Source organism: Condylura cristata, unplaced genomic scaffold, assembly GCF_000260355.1.
Source record: "Condylura cristata isolate star-nosed mole 26May11 unplaced genomic scaffold, ConCri1.0 scaffold00003, whole genome shotgun sequence".
In the NCBI taxonomy this organism is placed as follows: Eukaryota; Metazoa; Chordata; class Mammalia; order Eulipotyphla; family Talpidae; genus Condylura; species Condylura cristata.
The window spans coordinates 44,390,576-44,417,168 of record NW_004567104.1 but is presented as its reverse complement, the minus strand read 5'-3'; the positions used below and the strand labels follow the sequence as shown (position 1 = coordinate 44,417,168).

At 35.3% G+C, this 26,593-nt stretch overlaps 1 protein-coding gene across 2 annotated transcripts in view; it reads right to left on the bottom strand.

The window, feature by feature from the left end:
• Positions 1-26,365, bottom strand: part of CBLB (Cbl proto-oncogene B, E3 ubiquitin protein ligase) — a 178,436-nt gene extending 152,071 nt beyond the window's left edge. For both annotated transcript variants that reach the window (XM_004675235.2, XM_012733931.1), the window contains exons 1-3: positions 26,315-26,365; positions 24,804-24,985; positions 12,925-13,175 (exon numbers count right to left, since the gene is read on the bottom strand). In XM_004675235.2, the coding sequence (XP_004675292.1) occupies positions 12,925-13,175; positions 24,804-24,971 (419 nt within the window). In that variant the 5' untranslated portion in view covers positions 24,972-24,985; positions 26,315-26,365. The remainder of the gene's footprint in view (positions 1-12,924; positions 13,176-24,803; positions 24,986-26,314) is intronic.
• Between the last annotated feature and the right edge of the window lie 228 nt (positions 26,366-26,593).

The following is a 26,593-nucleotide window of genomic DNA, read 5'->3' as shown; positions in this document are numbered from 1 at the left end:
ATTTTACCAGACTGACCTAGTAGAACTTTGAAAGTCCTTATCTGTTTCAGAAAACCCTATCATAAGAATACAAGCCATTGACACATTCCTTTGTGCACATGTATGTATGCCCTCCCTAAAGAGGCAAGCGATGACAGAATGACCATGTGTACCAGCAAGCTGTACAGAGGGTGAAGTACCTCTGTCGATAACACATACCAAATGAAACTGGACTATTCATGTCGAAAGCATAGATTTTGAGAGGATTCCCCTTGCTGAAAAGTTCTGTATATTCAGAGTCATAAATATAACATAGTATAGAAGCAAAACAGTCTTTGAAGAAACATTAAAATAAGAATAAGAGGAAGTGAAAACACTCACGAGAGTTCCGAGAACTAATAAGTCAATAAGAAAGTCATGAGGTATGTTCATCCCTATGTGTAGTGTGTGGGACCAGGGAAAATGGTGAAGCTTGTAAGTTTCCAGGAATTTATCTCGTAAGGGCTAATCATAGCTACAAAGACACTCCATTAAGGAAGGCTCCCAAATGGTAGCAGCAACTTTATCCAAAAAATTAGCAGAGTGTAAACACTTTGTACATGCAAAGAAGTAAGAATTGTTCTAAAAAACGATGACTCTATAATAAATAATAATTGTACCGACTATGGACATTTTTTCCTTCTAAAATCAAAGGACTTAATATGCCATAGGTGGAGAAATTAATGTTCAGTTTATCTTGTAATTCTGAAAGCGTGTCTTTGACTACCTTCACTAGATAAGCTGCAACGTAACATTTTTTTTACTTCGTTCTGCTGCAGACCCCGGTAGTTCATAACCAAGGAATAAATCAATATTTTCAAACAATCCCATAGTAATTCTAGAGAAGTAGTCCTATTTTCTGAATATTTGCCTACTATGAAATACTGTTCTAAATACTTTGGGAGATAGATATACAAAAAAGTCATTTTTGTCTTTAAAGAACTTATAAAACACTGTATAATCTGCCTTATTACTACTTTTCTAAGAGCAATATTTGACAATGTATATATTATATACGACATATATACAGTAAAAATATAAATATAAATGTGTGTGTATGTGTGTGTACACACTATAGACAGTTAAGTGTCACATGAAATGTCTTAAGAAATGTAATAGTCTGAGGCAAAAAAGACTCTGGTTACCGTGGTCAGAAAATGCTGAACCAAGATGGAGGAAGTGAAGTGCGGGCCTGCTGCTGCATCAGTAACAAGAAAGAGGATTTGATAAGAAGAAAGAGGAAGATAAAGGAAATGACAGAATAAAGTGCTGGCATTCCAAGGCAAATCCTAAGGATACTAATTAGGCCAACTTGGAAAGAATTTAAGAAGAGAATTTCAATTTTCCTTTCCAATAATTTTCACTCAAAGATGTCTTCACTCAAACATCTTTCTTGGGGAACCTTGGACATAACTTACAACAGGGAGAGATCCCTACAAAAGTGATGAAGGAATTTTCATAAAGTCAAGAGTTCTCAACAGATCCAGGAATCCAGTCCTACTTGTGACATCCATGGTAGATACATTAAAAGGAGATGGTAAGTCACCTAGATTCTAAGAAAAAGCTGGATAATTGGAACTATTGAAGGTACTTTTTTAAAATGTGAATACTGAAATCTCAAACTGGTAAAGACAGAGGTACTAGAGGAAATGTACTTAATCATTCTAGAGGATTAAACTGCACCATCTGTCCTTGGAGGTACATTATGTACGTAGGGAAACCACTAGATTAGCTGACTGCTGAAGACACCTGAGACATAGTCTGTGTCCAAAAAAAACAGAAGTGCTCCATTTGTTACATTTCAAAATTATACATCAAAACACAAAGACAAGATAGGAGGTGGGAGGTCTAGTAGAGCAGTCAGCTCTGTCACTGACTACCTTCCTTATACATCCTGTCCTTACATCAGAATGGTCAGTAATTTAGAAAGCATTGTTGGCAGAAATGGGCAAGAAAATGAAAATAAAGAAAATGTTTAAATCTTATAAAAAAAAAAAAACATGTTTCTAAAACCATCACAGAGTATTATATCAATAAAGGAGGTATCAGTAAGCTTTTTAACAAAGTTCCAGAAAATGAAAATTTTCAGTCTGAGTGGAAGTTATTTACTTCTGCCACTGTAGCAATGGGATAAGGATATCCATGTGCCACTGAAATTGTATCGATACTTAGAGAAAGAAGTGAGGCTGAATTTGGCCTAAAAGATGTAGCTTACCAAATATTAATAGAGCAGAAAAAGGCACTGAGAAAAATGACCTACTCTAAGATATTAGTTGTATGTGAAAATAATTTTTGCATGTCTAATTACAAGGAAAACAAACTAAAATTAAGATTTATATAGAAAAAGGTTCAAAACAATTGGTAAGAAGACTCTGCTGACTGGTATATTTTAGCCAAATAAATGAGGCCTTACTAACCAAGAGACATTTTTTTTAGTCAAATTAAAATGTTATGAAATTTATAAAAAAAGAATAAACTCAACAATTCCACTACTGTTGCTGTTTTAATCATTGGACATTGACATACCCTCCAAATAACTTTAGACCAGTTTTTTAAGTGATTATAGCATCTTCAAAATGATCTAATTTTTTTTTTTTCTTTATTTTGTTTCGGGGGGAAAGTTTTATTCAGGTTTTCTTTTTTTTTTTTCTTTAGAAAAAATATACACAAATTAAAAGCTTTAAAAAAATCACCAGCAATGCCTCTCTCCTCTCTCTTTCTCTCTCTCTCTCACACACACATGCTTGAGAAATGATGCTTTGATTTTCCTGAATTTAACTAATAAATATAATGTTTCATAAAAAAATATAGCTTTTGTTGACCATCTGACATGCAAGACTAATTCCTAATGAAGATGAGAAAACACCTCATTTTCACAAGCATAAACTGTACTAGTTATTCAAAGTGTCCTCTTGAAACAAACTTAAAAATGCTTCACAATGCTGATACCCTCTGGATGCCAACAGCTGCAAGCTTACACATGCCAATTGGCAGTGAGACATCATTTAGATATCACATCATTCGGAGTATATATGGGGTCAAGTATGGGGTCTCCCATCACTTTAGCTTCTCCAAACAGAAAATGGAACCAGATAATTATCACACATAACTTAAGAAGAGACATTTATAATGAAGAAAAATAATGTAATTCTTATAGACCATAATTTCCATGTTTCTTACCTTCTAAATTAATGATTTTTTAAAAATATTTGAATCTTACCATAATTTCACAGCATTCAAAGTTTAAAAAAGAATGCAGAATCATTCAATCGAAACAGAAGAGTTGTTTTCTCCTTTAAAGGATGAGTTTATGAAGCTTCTTAGAATATTTATCCCTTTTATTTTAAAACATTTTTCTCCTACAAAGCTATTAAGAATAGAAAAAGTTTAAGTTAAAAGGTTTTCATTATTTTTCTGGATGTTTCATACTCAAGGCTTAAAATGATATAAGAAAAATCTTCTGGTAGGAAACAAGTGGGGCAGAATTTTGCAGGATAGCTTTTTGTGCTATGATAAAAGACCTTTCCTCTGTCTTACAATATTAAAAAATTTAGAGCTCTAGCAGGAAATCTACTATGAGGTAAGTGGTATAAAGACAAATCTAACACCTAAGATGGTAAAAGTCAGAAAGAGCTCAGATCTCTGACAGCTTCCCTGTGAAAAATATTACGCTTGTCTATTTAGTTGGGTATTGTTAGTTTTAGCCAAACACATTCTTAATTGATACTACCTCTATATACTTAATCCATGTTGATTAAAAAAAAATTACTAAACAAAAATTAGATTAATATTTTAAGCCTAGTGTTGGCAAATTTTTTGGTCCACAGGTCAAATTTAGTGTAATGTGCTTTTGTAAATAAAGTTTTATAAAAGCACAGCCTTGCCAATTTATACTTATCATCTGTGTCTGCTTTCCTACTATAAAGGAAGTGTACAGCAATTGCCAGAGACTATCTGGCAAAGTCTAAAATGTTTACTATCAAAGTCTGTACAGTTTGCCAAGACCTGGTTTAAACAACTCAACATGCCATTTTTAGAAACAATTATTTACCCTTTTTGAAAATGAAATACCTAAGTTGATTTTCTAAAATCTTAATTTGAAATTATACTTTATGGCTTTATGCTAACTATAAAAAAATGAACGTGGAGTATAACCTCATGCCACTAACACAGAAATACCTCCCACCTCTTTTTTTTTAAATTTGCAATACAAAAAAAACTTTGTAAACAGATTTAATGATGATGATGTAAGCCACAATTAACTATTTTAATTAATACTCCAGAGTTTATCACAAAATAAAATAAAACAGGGATTTTTAATTGAGGGATCATCGGAACTAACAATGTTATAACTTTAAGTATATTGTGTTAATAATTTCTAAAGAGAAACAGCACTTTATTCATTGAATTCAGTAATGATTTTTTATATTATAATGAAGCACTTAAAATTCACTTACATCTCCATGTCTGAAAATATTGTTGATGCAATTTGAATTTGCCATATTTTTCAAGCTATAAATAAAATTTACCAATTTGCCATGCTTTTTTATCATAAATCTGAAAAAAACTACAAAAATTATTTGTGCTATGTGCTCCAGGAAAAACGATTTTAAGTAAATTTGTTTGGCATTATCTTTTATAAAGCAAAACGTTTTACACTTGATGACACATATTCTAATACATTTTAAATTGTTTTGCCTTCTAGTATAATTTTACACTGCAATATTTGGCCACTGCAATAGTTGAAATCTTACTGTCACCCCTTAACTCAAGTGTTAGCCTATTTGGAAATAGGCCCTTTGTAGTTAGATTAAGGTTGGGTCAATAGGCTAAGCTCTGATCCAGTACGATGACTGCTGCTCTTATAAGAGAGCAATTTGGACATACATGCAGAGATCACCCCATGAAGACAGTCACAAAGATTAAAGTCCCTGCACAACCCAATAATGTGTAGGGCTGTGAGGACCAGGGAACATCATGGAAGCAAGTCTTAGAGGGCTTGGAGGGAACATAACCCTATGGACATGCTAATTTTAGTCTTTTAAGCCTCAAAATAGGGAGGAAATCAATTCAAACAATGCAAAATGTTGCTTAAGTCATTCCATTTGTGGTGCTTTGTTAAGGCAGCACTAGGAAATAGACAGTCACACATCTGTGATTACATGATCAACTGAATAGATACTTAATGTATCTCAACAATAAACTTAAATTATCATTCAGTTGAAAACCCTGTTACAGTCCCACCTACCAAACAAGACTGGCAACCTCAATCTTTCTTCATTATTTGAATGGACAAAAGTTCCTCTTATAAAACATCTCTATGTATTTAACAGTATGTTATTTTGTAAAACACAATTTTATATATGTAAAATATTACAATATAATAACTTGAATAATGTCACGGACATCAATGTTGTTTCATTATACTATTTTGAGGAAAAAAGATGGTGACTTTGACCAAAATGACATTATTTGAGAACCTGGAGGAATTCCTTATACTCTAGTAAACTAAAGATGGAATTACTTTACTGCTGTAATAAGCACCTCTAAAAAAAAACCAGTGATAAAAATTCAAATAAGACTCATACTCTTAATAATGAGCTTTTAAAAAAAAACAGAAATTAATACTAAAAAGGATTTAGAAAAATGAATAATTCTGAGGCATTATACTTCAAGACACTCCAATATTTTATTTTATGTACAACCCAATTAGTGCTAGAAGCTGGGTTCCCCAAAACTCCACTTCTTTTTTAAATCACTGAAAAAAAAAAAAAAAACTGCCTCTTCTTGGACTAGCTTTTCAAGCATTCCTCAGGCTATAGGATTATCACTGCAGCTTGTCTGTTTTATAAACAGACTTCAATTTAGTTTTGTAAGAAACTGCCAAAGGAGCTTTCGTTAACTAAATAACAAATCTGCCACTTGAAAGACATCATTCATCAACCTTCTTTGTGGGAGTATTGTTATTATGAAACTAAAAACTGGCATTTTTTTTTCTTGAGTGCTTCTGGATTTTAATTATCAAATTTGAATGTCACCAGATATTTACTGAAAGCAAAACATCAATTTTAATAAGCTGCCTAAGACTGAAAAACATAAAAGGTATTCAACCATAAAGCCAAGATCACTTGAGTCTTGTGAGTTTGCTTACTGTCTTACAACACAAGTTATCATCCTCAGGAATTTGTAAACATTTAATAAACTCCAAACTGCAGGGGAAAAAATTCTCCAATCTTAAAATCAAAATGCCATGTGTAAAATATATAATTTGACTTGGCAAGAATGCAAGAAAATGTTTAACAGCTAATAAAGCAGAAGTTAGGGGTAAATGGTATACTCACAGGGCAGAAAAAATAAGTAGGTTAAATGTGAATATTTTATTTACTATTATAGAAAATATGTTTAATTTTAAACTGTATCTTAGTAATTTGTTTTGTCTGTATTTTGAAAATGTATCCCAAAGAGGAGCTTGGAGGAGAGACCCCTTTCACTTTTCAGTTACATAAAAATCAACAAGGAAATACTTTCTATTAGTGAGCAAAGCAGCTTGCATGTCTTAGCCACAAGGCCCAGACAGAACAGATACTCTGCAAGATCTCACCTGCCTACTCTGTCTCCCTTTGTTTAATTTAGAAAACATTTGTCTAAATAACTTTTTTGTGGCCTCTATTTTCATAGTATGTTGAAAACTAAGCCACTTTATTTCCAAATTTTTGGAATGTGTATTATAATCATGAAGAGTTTAAAATATGAATGAAAACATTCTTATCAAGACTGAAATTTGTTCATTTATGAGAAGTCAATCTCGAGGAGATGTTCAAATTTTTTTTTTTAAAGATTTATTTACTTATTAATATAGAACTGGGGTACAGGCCAGAGATGCAGAGGGTGAGAGGCCTCACCAGGGACAGAGTGGGGAGCAGAACAGGCAGATCAACGAAGTACACTGCTGAGGGGAGCAGCGGGCGGGTCAGGAGAGGTCTGCCACGCCATGTGGTCACCTCCAGGGCAGGCAGGAATCGAACTCATGCGGAAGTAGCTTTAGCTTCTCAGTGCTGTGCTTTAACCCGCTGCGCCACCAGGGAGGGCCAATGTTCAATTTTTTAAAGAAAATTCTATTTCCTACCTGGCAAACATACTTCTATTTAAAAGGAATGACTATTTGTCCTCTGAGTCCAAGTTAAATATTATTTTTTCAAAATACCAAAGTTAGTATTTTAATACATTAGCCTGCCATTGAAAAAGAATGCCTAGAATGCAGACAAATACAGCAAAAAAACTAAATAGCAACTGAGTATGTTTAAAATATGTACATTTGGGCATTTGGGAAAAAAAAAAAACCCAGTAACCTATTTTGTCTAATTTAGAGGTTATATATTTCCACTGACAACCTGTCCCTTGTCCTCATGAAATGCAAAATAACTGTAATTTCACCATTACTAAACAAAGGGAGACACAGATTAATTATTCAGTAAAGTTAGTTTTATTTATTCTCTCCTGTTTGCTTAAACAACAGGCATTTCATGGAATAAATAGGCCACATTAAGCACTGTGTAAATATTCTATAGAAAAAAAAATCTTTAAGATAAATTCTCATGTATATGACTACAGGAATACCAACATTTTTACTAGAAAGTATGAGAAAGTACTTCAAGATTTGAAAATAACTGGATAGACTGACTTAGCAACAGTTACATTTAGTCAGAAACAACTAAATCTTTGTTTTTATGATGCTGAAATACTTAAGCCAAAAAAATATTGTGATGGACTATCCAAAAAATAATCCAAAGACGAAAAGCATAAATGGAGTCAGAAACCAAACAAGGGTACAAAGAACACTTGGAGCAGAAACAGCATCAAACCAGACGATTCCTGTACTCAGTTCACCAGAATCCGTTCCTTATTTCCTTCTCACAATGTACGGAGCTGCCTATGAGAAAATGTGAACCCTGAGGTTGCATTAAAACAAGGCCACTAACCCAGAGGTGCAGCAATAATTAGAACTACTACAGAAAGCCCAAAATTTTACATAAAGATGAATCACCATATGGCTAAACTGAAAAACCATGAGAGATTGATTTCAAAGTACTTTAGTGACCATGCAATCAACAAGTTATACAAATTTAATTATCTAAATCAATAGGACATTATTCTTTGGCCAATGCAGAGATGTCATATAGCAGTATGAGGAAAGTGAGGTTTGTGCAGCTTCATGTTTTGTTATTCTTATTGATATTTCTGCTTCAACTTTTAGCTTAGCCATATATCTTGAACATATCAGTTCCAAAATGTTCTTAGAACACTATCTCCTAAAATACAACACAGACAAAAACAGCAAGCACACTGATCTGTAGTCCTCTAGAGAAAAGGAACTTTATTAATGTAACAGGTTATATACTTCTCTTTGTTCAGCCAAACGGTCACTGGAGAAATAGATAACTGTCTGGCTAAAATTCCTAATGGGCTTTATAAAGCTAAAATCTTCGATGACTAATTTGTTTCCTTCTTTTTTACTGAAGTAACATTGTGGATATAGCATTATTTAAGTTTCAGGTGTCATCATTATTAAAGCAAGAATTGTATATACTACAGAAGTCTACCACTAAATATCCGATTCAATACCTCACCGTGTGTGTGACATTTCTGCCATATTTACTCATCCATTCCCTTCTGGCAATCTCTTATTTGGTCTTACGTTTAAAGTTTATATTTGTTTTACTTAGTTCATTAATTTGCTTTGCTGCTCTATGTGCCATCATGTAGTGTTTGTCCATCTGACTTATTTTACTCGGCAGAACACCCTCTAGGTCCATCCAGGTTGTTGCAAATGGCTGGAAGAACATCTTCATTGGAATGTGTATTTTTCTACAAGCTACAGGAACTAGCATTTGTGTTCGGCAACACAGTGCAGAAGAAACGGTTTAGGGGCTTTAAGAGGATATTAATAATAAGACAACATTTCTATATTACTTTCTGGCATGAATTTTTATAAGGTTTATTTTCTTTGCAGATCGGTTATCAAGTGAAAAGGTCTTTTTCCACCTCAGCTGACTTTTGGTTTTGTTTCAATGATTGTAAACCAGAGTGTGGGAGGGAAAAACTGGTTCTAACATTCTGGTTCACTGGAGCAGTTCGAAATATAGATAGTCTGAACACCCTTAGGCCATCATTTCTAGGTATCCTAAAAAACAGTGTCCAGTACCAGCCTGCAGAGTAGTCTATTAACACATGACTTTTTATTACACGAAAAGTAAATTTTATTATGAAAAAGGCTTATCAATGAAACTGACTTTTAAATGACCAAAGAAAGGCATTTACTAGCAGAATGAGTCATGCTATCATTTCACCCATTTTGACATTTGCCACTAAAACTGAGCAATATGAGTTTCTCTTCTTCTCTGGTACCTAAAAGTAAACCTTTCTCTATGTGCTCCCCAACCCCCACTCCACATATACAAAGGAAAACTTTGTGTGCCAGAAATCACTGAATTACTTTTCCCAGAAATACCAACTCAGATGTTTAGACACTTAGCTGGAGAAACACCAACTCTGCATGAAGTTTAATTGTTTGTAGGGGAAAAAAAAATAAAAGACTGTAGAAAAAGTGGCAAGAGAAGGACACAAGCTACAGAAAAACTAAAGCAAAGAAAGCATGCAGCTTTACCCCTACTCCACCTATTTTCAAAATTAGAGGCTTGCACTACGCTTTTAGTATCTGTTTCAATAGCAAATAAATATAGCTGCAATTCCACCAGTTACCTTCTACATATTGCTAAATTTATTCTTTTGTTTGCTATACTCAATCACATTTAAGTGAACTACCTTAAATCACATTTAAGTGAGCTCAATTTTTAGTGTTTAATTAAAACAGCTACTTCAAAATTGACACTTGAATTTCTCCTATTTGCCCTTACAGTAAAATAAAGATTGTGATTCACCAAACATACCTTCTTGGTACAATGCTGGTTTTGTTAATGAACTCTAAATTACAAAGTCTACTATTATTGACCTTCATTCCTGGCTTATTAAAACTAATGTCCCTAGTGATATTACTTAAAGAATCAAATAATGTCCACAGGACTTACAATACCCCCACTAATCAGTGTGCCATATATTTAAAAATAAGAATCATTCTACTAAACAGACTACTCTGTTGCCAGATAACCATGAGATAATTCTAAGAAGTGTCTTTTATATTCCGCAGAGCAAAATGTTTCAGAGCTCTATTTATAATGCAAACTTTGGCCTAAGGCACTTGGAATCCTAAGGAAACATAGAAGTGTACTAAATATATGATATTACACGCATATGTATATATTATAATATGTAATAAGTAAAGACATTTCACTCAAAAACCACCTATAAATCAAAAATATATATCCTATTACAGTGTAATAAGAATGGTCCATGAATTTGAACTATGAGAAGCCATGCATCAAAGTTTTACAGTAACATAGCTGATTGCAGAACACTACCAGATAATGAATAACAGTAAAGTTCAATTAAAAATATGCTACTGTAGCACAGGAGTTAATAAACTTTGTCTTAGGGTTGAATTTAGGAGACTGACTAAACTTACTTTGACACTTAAAACAGAATTTACAGAGTTGAATCAACATGATTAGCCAGCATTACTCATTGAATCAACATGATCAGCCAGCATTACTCAATCTACTCAATCTATGATCTTCTAAAAAAAACCTACACTGCCATCAACAATTACAGGGGCTCCCATAATATGCTCCCATATAAAAAGCCAAACAACAACAACAACAACAACAAAAAACCTCCAGCATTTACAAATAAAATGAAAATGATAAAACATCTATTGAGTAAGAAATTGCCTTGGGTTCCTAAAGAAGGCTTAAAAGTGGAATATGAGTTTACCACACCACAGTACTACGTCTATGAAAAATACTATAACCACTCAAACTCCTAGAGCTAACAAATTACATCCTTCCTAGTGCTCCCGATAGCCAAGATGGAAAATGTAATAGATTACTTTGCTGAAAGTAGAACTTCCTTAATGAAGTCAAGAACATCACTGTTAACTAAATTTGAATACGGAATATAAAGATATACCTTTAGATTTGTAAGAATATATGATCATTATGTTCTTACTCTATTCTACTTTTGATCCTTGAGGTCATTCAAATCCCCTGGCTATTCTAGGAAAAATCTTAAGAGTTTTAAAGGAAAACTATTTAAGATTACCATCTTCAAGATAAATTGGCCTAGTAAGTGATGATTCCACAGTTACATAATTGGTTAGATGGCTCTGCCTATTAGGAGTCATTATTAATTGACAGAAAATTATGAATAAGTAAACATTTGTGTCATTTTATTCAGTAGGGAATCTTCCAATGTTTAATTTGATGATTTTACTTATTCTAGGTATTTGTTTGGCTAGTATTTACAGACAACTTCAGTCTACACACCTACATAAGAGATTTTTTGATAATGAAACCCTATGGCATTAGACTAAATGAGGTTAGTTTATCCAACCCAAAAGCCAAATTAGAGGTTTCTTATAGGTTTTCCTATACATAAGAAATATTTAAAATCCAGAGATGTCTTAGCTAAAATTCACTTAATAACGCTAAGACATTATATATTTTAATTGATATTTGTCTTTCAAGTTGGAAATCTTGACTATCAGTACATATTCTATAAATGCCCTATTAATGGAAAATTATTTTATTTTCAATATTAACCATGTAATTTAATAATGAAATATCCAAACAACACATTTTGTTGAGGTCAAGAAACCGAGTTATAAAAGAAGATTCGGTTGATATAACTTTAATCTTTTTCACCTCTGTTCAATTTCCCAGTTTCTAGTCAGAGTATGTAATTTGAAGCCATATCTCCCACACACATATCTAGAACACGCACAAGACTGTGTCTTGAGAATATTCCAATATCAAGTGCTACTGGAGTGTAAGTGGAGAAACAGGAACTCTCACTGCTGAAGGAAAGGCAAAATGAAGCAGTCACTTTGGAAGATAGTTTGGGAGTTTCTAATTAAACATAACTTTACCATTAGAGTCAGAAATCATGTTCCTACAGTATTATTCAAACGAACTGAAAGCTTATGTCCGCACAAAACCCAACACATATAGTAGCTTTATGTGTAAATTTGGAAACAACCAAGATGACCTTCATTAGGTGAATGGATGGATACACTGTATCCATTTATTGAAATAAAGTATTATTCAATGATAAAAAAGAGGCGAGTTATAAAGCTATTAAAATACATGAGGAAAACTTAAATGCACATTAAGTGAAAGAAGCCAGTGAAAAAGTCATATACTTCAACTCTATGACCCTCTGAAGAAAGCAAAACTACTGAGATAATACTCTGATAACGGACTACCAGGGGTTCAGAGTGGAGGTGGGACAGGCAATGAATACATGGAACATGGGGTATTTTAGAGCAGGGAAACTATTCTATATTACACTGTAATGGCAGATGATGACAATGTACATTTATCAAGTCTAGTAGGTTTGTGTAGCCCAAAGTGTGCATCCTAATATAAACTATGAACTTTAGGTGACAATACTATACCAATAATGAGTCAGTTGTAACAAATGTACCAAGCTAGTCAAGATTTTAAGGATATGAGAGACTGTGTGGGAGGCAGGCCAGGAAAGTATATGGGAACTGTGTACTTTCTTAGTAATTTTTCTGTAAACTGAAAACTCCTCTAAAAAGTCTATTTAAAAAAAAAATGAAGAACACTGTCTCAATTTATGTAAAACTACAAGGCTTAAATAATGTGAAAAGCAAGTACACAAATGTGTGACACTTCCACCAAAACAAGCACATGGTAACATTTGTGCTATGAAGCAAAAAGCAATAGAGATGATTTTAACATTAACAAATAAAATCTGAAATATTCTTACCTGTCCTGGGACTGCTCTTCATACATCCTCTCCTTGCCTTCTTTAAACAGTCTTATTGCCCGCTTTGACTTTTTCATTAAACTATCGATGTAGATTTTAAAATACTCATTTTCACTGAGTTGGGCAAGTTTCTGGTTGTCATCATATTTACTCAAAATAAGTCGCAAGTGCTGATATGTGTCAGGTAAAATATCAAGTATATATGGTGGGCTATTTTTCAACTGAAGTTTTGGATTTTGGCACAGTCTGACCTAAAAAAAAAATGGTAAAAATGAAACATTTTATGATACATAATTCATTGAAAAATATATCTAGCTATGTAATATTTCATTTCCATAATATGTTTATATTGAAATTACTACCTCTGATCTACAAGGAATGGATAAGCATCTGTATTTAATACAGAATTAGATCTTTTCTCCTCTTCCCATTCAGCATTTTCTATATCAAAAAATCTTAAGTTTTCATCCTTTCTTTTACAATGCCTATTTTTCAAGCACAATAGAAAGCTAATGTGCTAATTACTATATACCACTAATAGTCTCTTTAAAATAAAAGTGAGGAAACAGGCCTCTTCTGCTGGCAAGCAGTGTCTCACATTTAGGTGTATTTTACTACAGTGAGCTGCCAGCTGGTTCTTTCATAGATTTTTAATTAATGTTTTGGTGTATTGTTCCTAAACCCTAAGGAGAATAAAACAAAGAGGGACAATTTTAATAACCAAGTTATTAAGCAGTAAATGGGTGTCAGGTCAGAACGAGTCTTTTCCACCTGCCCAGATTATCTCCCATGCCCATAAGCACGTGTTACATAACGGTTCAGTCATTCCATCAGGTGCCTCCTGGCCACTGAGGCGTTCAGGGCTGCCTGCAGAACTGAAAATGCCTTCTGCTAACAAGCAAAAGTAGTAATTCAACTCCTATATTCACATCTACATGCTCACGGAGTGAATCAGAAGTAGATCAACCCATCTCATATTATGTAGCCCACAAACCAGGGCACAAAGATCCTCCAATCAAACAACTGTTTAATGAAATCATGTGAAATGTACCAGAGTATGCACAGTTTAGTCACAGTACTCTTGCAAAAGGTAACGGACATATGAGGGCAAATTTACTCAGATGCTAGCGAAGGAGAAACCTGAGGGTCTCCCAGATACTCAGCTCTTCTCTAGGGCCTTAACATGCTGCCTGTGAAAATTTTTCAGAAGCAAGGAACTTTACACAAACTTGGTTATGGTTCCTATATTTTTCCTGTATGATTTGCTTTTGGATACACTTAACCTCCTATTGGGAGGGAGCAGGCTTTCTTATGCATTTCTTGAAGCTGGCTAATGGGACTCTGAGTTAGAGATACATTTAGTTTGGCTTTAGGGGAGGGTACACGTGGGATATGCAGATATTTCTGTAAATTGTAAAATTATCGTTGGCATCGTGATAAAAGAATAGCTTCAGAATAAGAGGCATGCATAGTGCTGACTAGCCCAACATCTCACCTACAAAAAAAAAAAAAAAAAAAAAACTGCCTACCCAATTTTGTATTTTTGTACTTTTTTCTTTAAAAACATCCCTCCAAATTTTATAAAGTTTGAGTTCTATGAAAACACGGTATTCATAGAAGTGCCTAAGCCAAAGAGGAAACAGTGAACAATAATTTCAAGAATCACAAACAATAAGTTATGGAAGCAAAAAATGAGTGAATACTATCTCGCTTGCTTTCTTTAAGAAATAACCATGTCATATTTTGGTGGGGAGAAAAATCTGGTTCACTATCAAGCATGATCCCCTTACTTAAGACAACCAATTTTTCACATTAACTGAGGGCATTATCCTATCCTCTTGGTCTTTGAATAAATGCCTAGAACAGAATTAGCTAGCATACCTAAGAAATGGTTAAACAGTGGATTTGTTGATTGGCTCTAGAATACTTCATAATTATTTTTTACACATAAATAGTATGATTATATTGCCTTTTTAACTATTGAACTATACTAGTTTCAGTTCAATAACCCAAAAATATAGGCATAGTTTAAATATAAGAATATTATTTATCTTTCCTAATTTTTTTTTGAAAGGAAAGATGGTATCTAACTTATTTAATAATGCCTTATCTTTATAAAGCGATAGTTAAAAGGCCTGACACCTGCATCTAATCAGACAGGCAGTTCCAATCTACAGGGTAACTAAATCACACATATATCAATCACTGAACAAATCTTGCCTGAAATAGGTATAGTTTTCAATTCTTAAAACTAAAAGACAGTGCTCTGAGTAGATAAGCAAGTTCCAGATACTACCACCAAAATTCTACAGCAGACAGAGCTTAATTTCAGCCACATAAAACTTTTACAACCATCATAGACTGATACATTGCTGTCTATAGTTAGGGGAACAAGCAGTTTCAAATTTATTTTTCTCACTGGTGAATTTTTTAACTGATAAATAAAAATTTTCTTGTAGGTATTCAGACATTTTGATGTTTTCAGACATTCTAAACATTGTTTTACAACTATTTTAAATGTTATAGATTTTTAATTTACTGTTCTTTACCAGACCTCTTTTTCATTTGCTTTACTAAACTATATTTCTCTCCTGGAATTTATTGCTTTATTTGGTAAAATTGTATGAATAACTATTGTATTCCAGATACTGAGCTTAGTGCCAAGGAAATTACAGATGACTAGAACATACTTTCTCCCTCAAGGAGGCTGGCAGAAGAGACCTAGTTCTCTATAATTAACTTAGGAGCAATGTAATTCTTGCTCTAAGGGATCTCAATAAAGATCCTGTTCAATCCATTCATTTTCAGATAAAAAAACTAAGTACTACAAAGATTAAGGGACTATTAAAAAATCATTAATTCAACACAAGAGCCTGCATCTTCTGGATCTCAGGCTGATCTGCTTTCTGACTATATCACAATTTAATTAGAATTAGGCATACAATTAATGACCCCTACCTAAGTTCATTTACATTTTTCTTTTATTCCACTTGCAAATCTACATGAAATTCAGGATCCATTTGTTAATTTTACATACAGTTGTTTCAGGCACTGTTACAGGCTTTAGGGAACACAAGGAGGAATAAATCATAGGCCTGTCCTCAAGGAATTTTCCAGTGAAAAAGACTGGTGACTTTAAAAAGGAATTATGGGAAAATTTAAGTCTCTAATGGAGGTATTTACAAAGTGCTAGAAGCAAAAAGCAGCAGCTCACTCACAGCTACATGGGAGTATCAAGAAATGCATACCTATGCTTGCAAAAGGAATATTCCAGGCAAAGAGGTTGCTCAAAGAGAGGAGCCAATATGTCATCTGGAGGGAGCAGGAAGCACAGGAAGCCCTTAGGTGAGAGTCCAGCAGATTTGAAATAGGCCAGAATCAGTTCGTCAAGGCCCTTGTAAGCCACACAGTTTTCCAAAATCACATTAGGAAACGAGCAACAAACAATGCTGTACTATGAGTTTGCAGTTCATCTGTTGGATTAGTATTACACTCTGTGATTTATGACAGCTCCAGCTGAAAATGAATAACCCTACACTATTGCTATGACTTCAAAGCAGGTCAAATTCAATTCAATTCAATAAATATTTATTGAGTGCCTGCTATGTGCAAGGATCTGCAAAAAGTCAGGGAAAGAAAAATTGCTTTTCTAAAAACATTATATGAAGGAGAAAAATCAAGCTTACCACAAAGTTCAAGTTCAAATTCAAATGACTTAGACCTCTTCTACAAATAACTAAGTTGCTCCCTAGAAAGCTCACAGAAGAGCTTTCACAATGAAAAAAAATCTGCAGTCACATTATATAATGATGAACTTTTTAGGGCACTGACTAGTACATAAAAAGACTGGTTCACAAGCAATGTTACTCTTCACTTGTTAAGTATACGACAAAGAACTTAATATTGGAACTAGGCTGAAAATGCTGACACTGTCATTAACTCAAGGATATATGAGGACAATGAAGACCAACAAGACCAACTCTCCTTTTGACATGACAATACTAAAACACAGAAACAGAGCCTAGCTGACTCTACTGCTCAGAAGCCTGATCTGGAGATACCAAGTCTAATGGAGACGGTCATGCACTCTCCATAATAATTTAAAATCGCCCATTGTAGTTGTTTACATAGATTTAAACATTTTAAGCAGATCTCTCTATATAAGCCTGCATTGTTCACATACATAAAATGTGTGATTAATTATACCTACCATATATATAAAATGTAACATGGTATTTACTAGTGTTGTAAGAATTATTCGTGAAATACCCTTGCTTTTAAAGAGTATTCTGACTTAATAGAATCTCTAGTCAAAAGGTAACAAGAGATATTTCTAGCCAAAGGTTAACAAATAGCTATTTAAGTAAGCTAACATACTATGTGCTAACAAGATTCAAAGCACCTCTTGAAAAACATGAAAAAAATTCTACTATGCAAATGGAAATATCAAGTAAGGAACAGTCCCTGTATTACCATAGACCACCCTTACAACACACCTTACTTCGTGGGACATTCAGCTGTAAAATCAAGTAATGTACCTGCAAGGTGAAAATCAAACATTTTTTAAAGATAATAAGGAAAACCTGAAAAAATCCCCCTTCTCTTTGTTCTTCATTTAAATGTTATGAGGTTCCTTATTGCTGTTACATAAATGTCTTTATAAAAAGTATCTGTGAGGTTTTTCTGGTTCTTTCCACTTTAATTTGGAAAGTCATGACTACGTATGAAAAAGTATAAAATACATCAGTATAAAATGTAATATAAAAATCATACAGAATATATAAAATGTCATATGTTACATATAATTTTATGTTAAATAAAACAAAATTACTGCTACATACACTTGGGCAAAACAATAGGTTAGCATATAAAATTAGTTATGACTCTAGTATACAGGTTTTAATAACATTTGGGGCGGAGGGTACTACCAATTCCTGTGGTTTTCAATGAACGTTCCATTAGAAGATTGATATAAGAACCATGAAATAACTGACTGGTTATAATTAACTAGTCACAACTAGTTTTATAACTAATTATAGTTAAAATATAAATTGTGTATTTGTTTTTCACTGTTTGCTTCCCAATGAGAAAGGAACTTCCTTGAGGGTGGAGTGACAGCTAGCTTATCTATCTGTCCCTATCACCTGGTACAGAATACTTGATGTGCAATAAATATTTGATAAGGGGAGGAGGAACAGAAAGAGGAGAGGGAAAACCATAACAGGTAAAGTAATTTTACAAATGATATATCCGCAATGAGAGTAAATAAATCAGACAAAGAGAACCCCCACTTTGGAGGAATAATTATGACTTCTTTTAGCATAAAGTTTAACATAAAATTCTTACTACATGAAACCTTTAAAAAGTTGTTTGTGGGTTCTCCCTGGTGGCACAACAGGTTAAAGCACCACATTATGAAGCTCTCCAAAGCCACTGCAGCACAAGTTTGAATCCTGGCCAAGGAGTCACCCACATGGCGCAGCAGACCTCTCCTAACCACTCCTCTCTGTGGCTCCCCTCAGCAGTGTATTTTAGTAGATCTGCCTGTTCTGCTCCCCACTCTGTCTCTGGTGAATCCTCTCACCCACCAAACCTCTGGCCTATACCCTAGTGTGTAACCATAAATAAATATTTTTTTTTAAAGTCATTTTTGTAGAAAATAAAGTTAAGCCTAGATCAGTACTTCTCATGTGGAATCAGTCAGTATCTTAGTACTTCAGCACTTAGCATGTGTGCAATCTTTTGACAAATAGAATATTAAAGTAATAACTACTTTTGTAGTGCAAACTGACTGGAAGACAGTTTGCATGAACTTAAAGATATTTAAATATCAGTATAAAATTTTGTTGCCTAGATTTTAAAATGCTTCTTTCTTTACTAGGAAAACTCCAAAAACTTATATCTTTAAGAAAGAAAACTTCAAATATATATCTAAGCAGACTAGATAAAAATAGCACTGTGGCACCATTTAAATCTACCTGTTCTTAGCGCTTCCCTCCTTCATTTAAAGCCAGGTTTGCAAAGCCTCAATAATTTCCTCCTCCTCTCTATTTTCAACCCTCCCCCCTTTATACACCTCCTTCCACTCAATCCAGAAGTTCTACAGCACCCCCCGCCACACACACGTTACACTCAGATAAAACCCTAAGTTATCTATTAGAATTTTCTTCCTTTTCACTAGCTGTCACATAGTTCTAGAACAATTTCCAAGTAATTCACACTCTCTTTAATCCAGCCCATCACATATATTGAAAGCACTCTGAAAGGTCCACAGTAACTTCTACTCATGAAATTGAGGTTTTAATTTTCTTCCTGCTTGTTTTTCTCTACCTGAGTTTGAACTTAGCTTTCTCAGAACCTGAAACTATCCCCTATTGAAGCTGTTCCTATGCAGTAAATGAAAATGCTCTAAATCTTTTCCTACTTCTCTCTTCACTGTTCTTTGCAGGACTACCTTTTCTTCACTATCATCTAATTATAGTTACATTCCCCAACACCAAATATTCCAATGTCCAAGTTTTCCTGATTCGCACCATGAATTCTGTCTTATCAATCGTTTCACAGTTCCATAATTTGAAATGCTATCATTATGGCATAGCTACCAAACTTATGTCTGTACTTTCAATGTCTCTCTTGAACTGCACATTCAATTTTCTGTCTTCAAAATGGATTTCACTCTGGCATATCAAACTTACCATTGCCAAAAACAAGCTTATCAATGCATCAATGGTCAAGCTTCCTCTTTTTCTTCCTATGTTCCTTATCTCATTAAGGGCATCACTGCCTTCAGAGTCAACTAGGCTGAAAACCTCAAGAGCCACTTTCACTTCACTTCCCTTTCATTCTCTATCACTAAGGGACACCAAAACCTGCATATTTTCCTTCAAAATGCCTCCCACATTTTAGCCAACAGTTGCTATACCTATAGTCAGTTCTCTAGCTCAGTTCTTTATTATTTCTTCCCCAATCTGTTTTAATTTTTCCTGATCATCATTCCCAGCTTTAAGTTTCTTTTCTTTTAATCCATGCTTTATAGTGTCAAGAGACTAATCTATCACAGCATGGTGTTGACTTTTTCCTCACTCTACAGATTTTAGTGGTTCTCTACCTGCTATATAAAGTCCAGGTTCCTTGACAGAGTAATTGAAACATTTTTATCTTTCTACTTACCTTATTTTACTCAATAGTTTCCCTCTACCTAGCATTAATTTGGCATAAGTACACTGCTTCACTGGAATCCAAACACTCTCCAAAAAACATCAGGATGGCACCTCCACCAAGCTGTATGTATATCAACTTTTCACCCCTAGCAAGGAACATTCACCTCTGACCTGTACTATGTCACACAATCCAGTCATACTATATAGAACTTACTACCTTCCACTTTATGGCATGGTCATTTATGTCTATCTTTCCATAGTTGGGATTTGAAAAATAAGTGCTGGCTGAAATCAACAGACACACCATATAGACTCACTTTGAAAGAAAGGAAGTTGTCGAAGGTGGAGGACTATGGGTGTCTTGGTGGCAAGTGTGGTGTGGTTAACATCACTAAAGAGGTGTGAACCTATAATTCTCAATCATATACCCTACTGTAAACCTCTATTATCTCTAAAAAAATACAACTGAAAATAAACAATATGCGAATAGTAAAAATGCTATGAGTGAAAAGATTACTGATTAAGGTTTCAGTTAATGTACACCTAATATCAAAAGGATAAGCCAAAGTAAGCCTTGGTAACACTCCCTTAAATCTTTCACTTTATCAAAAACTTTTCTGAGAAGTGACAAACAGCAAACTTTGGGATCACTTCATTTACCTCAGCACAAATTCAAAGTCTAACAGTATTAAACAAAATTATCATTCCCTATCTAAGCCCACTAAGTAACCATATTTCTGCAAATATGGAAAAAAAATCCAAAAGGAAAAGGAAATGTGTGAAGAATAATTCAAACAAATAGTATTTCCTGCTGTAAAAATGCAAACAACATGATAGTCCAAAAGCAACAAACACAGCAATAGGCATACAGACTCTAAATTGGTACCCTGGAGACACGAGGGATTCAGAGACGTGAGAAATTCACTTAGAAAAGAACATTTACTCATATTATCTTAAAAACCTTCATACAATTCAAGCATTTTTAATTGATAAATTTGAAAAGACATTATGGTCACAGGGATATTAGAAAGGTATAAAATTAATTATATTTCAAACTTCACAATGTACTAAATGCACTGAGGAGGAAAAGCAGGAAAAGGCTCTTTGGCATCATCACTTCTTAAATGCTTTTAAAACTCTTTCAGTAATGCAATTTCATATAAATGACAAGGACAGCAAGACAAATAAGTAGGTAGGTACTCAGTTTGCTCCATTCTTTGGCATCAATTAATTATTTTTAATTTCCTGAACATCCATGTATGCTAAGTACATTTAGCATTTATTAGAAGGGAAATTGTTTCTTATAGTTTCCATCACCTGGCTAAGACGCTTGTGAGAACCATGCTCAGGAACCTCACATTAATAAATTATCATTCCTACTATACTGATTAGCAGTCATTTCCTTACCATCACCTCAGCATTTCCAACCAGAGTACAGTAATACCGTTCCTAAAGGGATTGGCCAGCAGGACCCAGACAGACAGTTGTCTGACAGTGGCCAGTAAAACAAAGTGGATGCTGGCTACTTTGCTGCCCCTGTACTTGTGTGAGTCTGTATTACAGTCCTTTTCATATTACAGGGCAATTATCCATGTGTATGCCTGGCTCTCATGCTGCTCTCCGAATTCCTTAACAGTTCAAGGGCAGAGTTGTGCCATGTAGAGCTTTGCATCCCCAGTTAATAAGCACTTCACAAGAACATAGCAGGCCCTCAATAAAGTTTATTAAGTGTTTAAGAAACCTCATCTCTGTAACAGATTCCACATTTCAGGTGTATTTCAATCAAGCTGTACCTTCAAGGAGAGCAGTTCTAACACTATCAAATAGACAACCACTGACTTGAAAAAGATTTAGGTCAGCTATTGACTTACACAGACACAGCAAGAGTCAGAAAGCATGTTTTAATGGGATGCTTTGGGACATGCTACTATTCTCTTTCTCAACAAATGCACAATGCTAACTCTGTGCTATCGATGTTTTGTTACAAAATACTTTACATCTTACAGAGAACACAACCAAGCAATTACTCTCTCTTACTCCGAGTGCCCTTGTATAAAAAGCCTGCCCTCTGAAAACATAACAATTTACTTGAAACTGGAATCTCAGTTGACCCTTTTAAATTCCAGAGGTGAGGGAAGGGTGAAGCAACTACATACTCCCCCTATAACCTAAAAGTGCATCTTATCCTCTGTGAAGTGAGTTATTTTACTTGTAGGTCGTTGAGACACTCTGAAATTGAAGCTTATTTTCATATTTTTATGTCTAACACCTACAATGTTGAAGAGGGTTCACAAAGGAAACAAGTTAACTAAACATTTAACCCTTCCCTTTGTGTAACTACCAGTTAAACTTGAAAGTTGCTATTTTCTGTTATTCACAGACTAAACTCACTTTATTGCAGTTATTTTACAAAACAGTTAGGTAATGTGTCGAGGGAATAACTTTGGACTAATAATAAAAGTCCTGATGTAATCACCAGGACAATGTTGATATTATGAACCACTTCCTTAACCACTGACAAAGAAGAAAAAAGATAAACAGATGTGGGGGATGTTTCTGTATCATAATATTAAATAAAATATACTTATAATTACTAATTATTGTAATTACTGTAAGATAGCAATAAACATACTGAACTCTTTTATAATGACTTATGTGATGTCTTTCCTCAAAGTTCACAGATAAATTAAAAAATGAACATGATTTTCACCCTTTAAAATAATGAAGACACATAAGAAAAGCCCTACAATGTGCCAATGCCAATATCTGCACCCAAATGCCACTAAGTAGAGACTGCAGATAATAGATTTCTTTATGAGTCAAGTTTCTCCACTGGAGAAGCTAAGCCCAAATACCCAAGTTAATAAAATAAGCAATGGCAAAAACGTACTTATCAAATAACCATGTATTTTACCATAACCCATGGTGAAATAATTAAAAGTGGATAAAACTTATGTTAACAATCAGTTACAGACCAAAATTAGGCACACATATTTTAATGTTTCAAAAAGAATGACATTCTATTAACTATGGCTCACCACTTCCTCATATACATCTTTTTCATTTGATTCTAACGCTCACTCACAAATGTATAAATTCTGACCACTCAGAGAAAAGGGTTGGGGAGGAAAGAACAGGTCCAGGTAGAATCTGGCCTATGTCTGGCCCATATACATAACAGAGAACTCAGGCAAAAACTTTCAATTGATTCTCTCCACCCAACTAATGACTAAGGCAATGAGAGTGACCTTGAAGAGCATACTCTTCAGAAAGCAAAGATAGCTGGTGCAGGGTCTGCCACAAAGCTGCTATTTTCCCAACTACATATTCCTCATTCCTAAGTATCCAATGCTAAAATCAAAACCTGACCTCAAGCAGCAAGTTGCAATCTTCTGACACTATGAGATCATTCTGTCTGGAGTACTTTAATATAACAATGTGAATGAATTGGCATAAGCTTAAATAGGTCACACTAAAGCCAAAAAGTAAGGATATTTACCTGGCAAATATATTCTGGCTCTGCATGTAGCAGGCCTTTCCCCAGACCATCAACCAAAGGATGATAGTAGTTACCCTATCTGTACTTTCCATAGGACAAATGTAAAGAAAATAAATCTTATCACCTTCCTACACTGTTGATACCACTGAGGGTGGCTTTTTGTGGCACGTATTTGCACGTAATTACAAACTAAAGGTAACTGCTACCAAATCTTTTCATAGACTTTTTTTTAAATATATCCCTACATAAGGAACTTTTCTTAAATCTCCAGTCTTCCAGTTATAAAGACATAAAGATATCAAGATCCCTGCATCCATAAAGTTCATTAGCCCTAAATATCTATGAAATAAAACCATAAGATGCTACGAACATTTCCCTTCAGGGGAAGCTCCACACATCAAGTACATATGTCTCAGTGCTACTAATTTCCTATCTTTGTCAGTAAGATAGGTTTCCTCACTAGACCCCTGGAATGGATTCCAGTTGCTCAGACTTCTCTGTTCAATCAGCTTGATTTCTAATTGTGAAGTTGCACTTCATATGAAAGCAACATGCAGAAACCACAGAGGTTTCTTATACTCAGCACCACTACCTCCATCATAAATTTTCCTTTCATAATAAACAATGTGCAATCGAAAAGGTTTCCTGTTTCAAAATGGAATAGAAGATGAAAGAAACTGTAACTATGCCATTAACAACAACACAAAAGTTTCTTAATGAAAATGAATTCTCAAAGATGAAAATGGAAACTCTTTCAACTACTGTTTTCTCACTTAAAGATAGAACTTGTTCTTTTCCCTGTAAATATTTTCAACAGCATATATTGCAACTGTCATGGTAATCCAACAGACTTTTCTCAAATTACTTGTTAGCACTCTTGCTACTAACAGCAAGACACTTGATAGAAGAACAAACATTTCCAAACTATTCTATGGTCATGCACCAACAAAAAAAAAGCAGTCAACAGTAAAACTTTGCATATCTGACTCATATAGAGGAACTCTGAACTTAAAGACTAGGACAAAAGATTAAAAAAAAAAGCAAAAAAAAAAAAAACTTTGCTGTGAATCCAACTTTTCAAAACAGAGTGGATGTAAGAAAATGAATATGCAATTTGAAAGATGTTGCCATACTGTAATTATTACTAACAGCATAAGTAAATCTGGATGATTTATCTGGATAAGTAAGTCTACCTACAGGCATAGTAGGCTAAAACTTACCACTTTGTCCATGAGTTTCCAAGTTTTCTCTACAGTCCTGCGATCTGCTGCTGCTTGCTTAGGGGGTCCAACTGCATCCTGAATAGCATCAATAATACCCAAAATTCGCCCTTTTCGGGGGTTTCCTCCTCGACCACCAGGATTTCTGCCATTCATAGAGTTTGCCATCTGGAATCTTAGTTCTTTGAAAAGAAAGAAAGGTTAGTTGGTCATGAAAATTATTCCCCAACAGAAAAGTGAACAGGTTGACTTGTACCTGCTGCAATAGTAAGAAAAAACTAAGGGTCCCAGATCCAACTCTGAATAGCAAGAGAATTTGCACTCTCAATCTTTCACACAGTAGGTTTGTAAGCAGACTCTAGATCTGCTTTTGAAATACTAGGAGTTAAAATATCTATGTGCCTGAGTTCCAAGTAGCTAAAACTTGATTAATACCCAACTCATAATAACAAAACCAACTTACAAGCGTTTCCTCTAACTAGGCAAAATAATGTTCTCACCCTTTCTGCCTCAACCCCAACTCAAAATACTAGAACTGAAGTACCTAGGAACCTTTTGAGAGCCTTATTCAAAACCTCACTTTCACTCAGATTTCCCAAAGTTATATAAACGTTAAGCATTATTCTACACAAGCATAAGAGGCAGGTCGGTTGTCGACAAAGGTTTAGGACTTGGGTTTTCTATGCCAAAAGCACCAAATACAGACACATGAACAAGAACAAGCGAGTGCCCAGTTCTTTAGTCACCTCAAGTTAAGAGCCAAATAAACCAACAAACGACCCAATTTAAAAAGAGGGTGAGAAACTGACAAGAGCGGACACAGGAAGAGCGTTCACTTCTTTTACTCCTGGCCTTTTACCCAAGGAGGTGGTAGGTGGTGGAGGGGGGCCGAGGGGTGATCAAAGCTTTGTTATGGGACGTTGTGCCCCTTGCCGGCTTAGGCCCCTCCCCGGCCACTCTCGGACCTCTCAGATTGGGATGGGGGGTAGGTGGACAGAGAAAGGACAAAGTATTCCCCTCGCGCCTCCAGCAAACCGCAGCCCAGTCAGTCCCTGGCGCACAGTTTGTGGCTCCCCGGTGGACGAACCTCCCAGAATCATCTGCAATCATAGCGACCCGTTTCCCTTTACTCCTTCTTTCTCCTCCCCCGGCCCTGCCCGGTTCCGGTCTTTAAATGCCCCTCTTCAAAATGTGACTGTGACGGAGGCGGCGACAGCAGCTGGAAGCCGGGGCAGTCCCTTCTTCCTTCGTGGCTCGCGCCTGACTGACCCCGGACCCCAGATCCGGGGGAAAAAAAAAAAAAGGCGTTGAGACTCCCCTGCGCCCCCTTCCCTCCTGTACTCCCCGAGCCGCAGCTGCCCAGAGACACGCGTGTGCGCGGGGTCCTACTCTACATACACGAGCCCAGTGCGAGGGCAGCCGGGCGGGGAGTGTGTAAACGCCGTAAAAGCACGCTCCCGAAGGAGCAACCCACAGCACAGAACACCGACACAGCAAAACGCAACAATTACCGTCAAGATAATCCACACCCGCTCTCCCCTCCCGCCCGACTCTCGGGGAGGCCGCGGGACGCCGCAGCAGCACTAGCTGGAGGAGGAGACCACTCGCTGGACACCCCACCCCTGGGTAATACACTCTCAGAGACACAGGCGCGGGGCGGAGCCAGGGCGGGGCCGCGCGCAGCTGGGCCAATCCTGTGCGCCCCTGCACTGCCTGACAGCGGGTGGCACCAATGGGCGGGAGACGCCCGCCCTCCTTGCACTGCCGCCGGGTCCACGTCTTCTACAGTA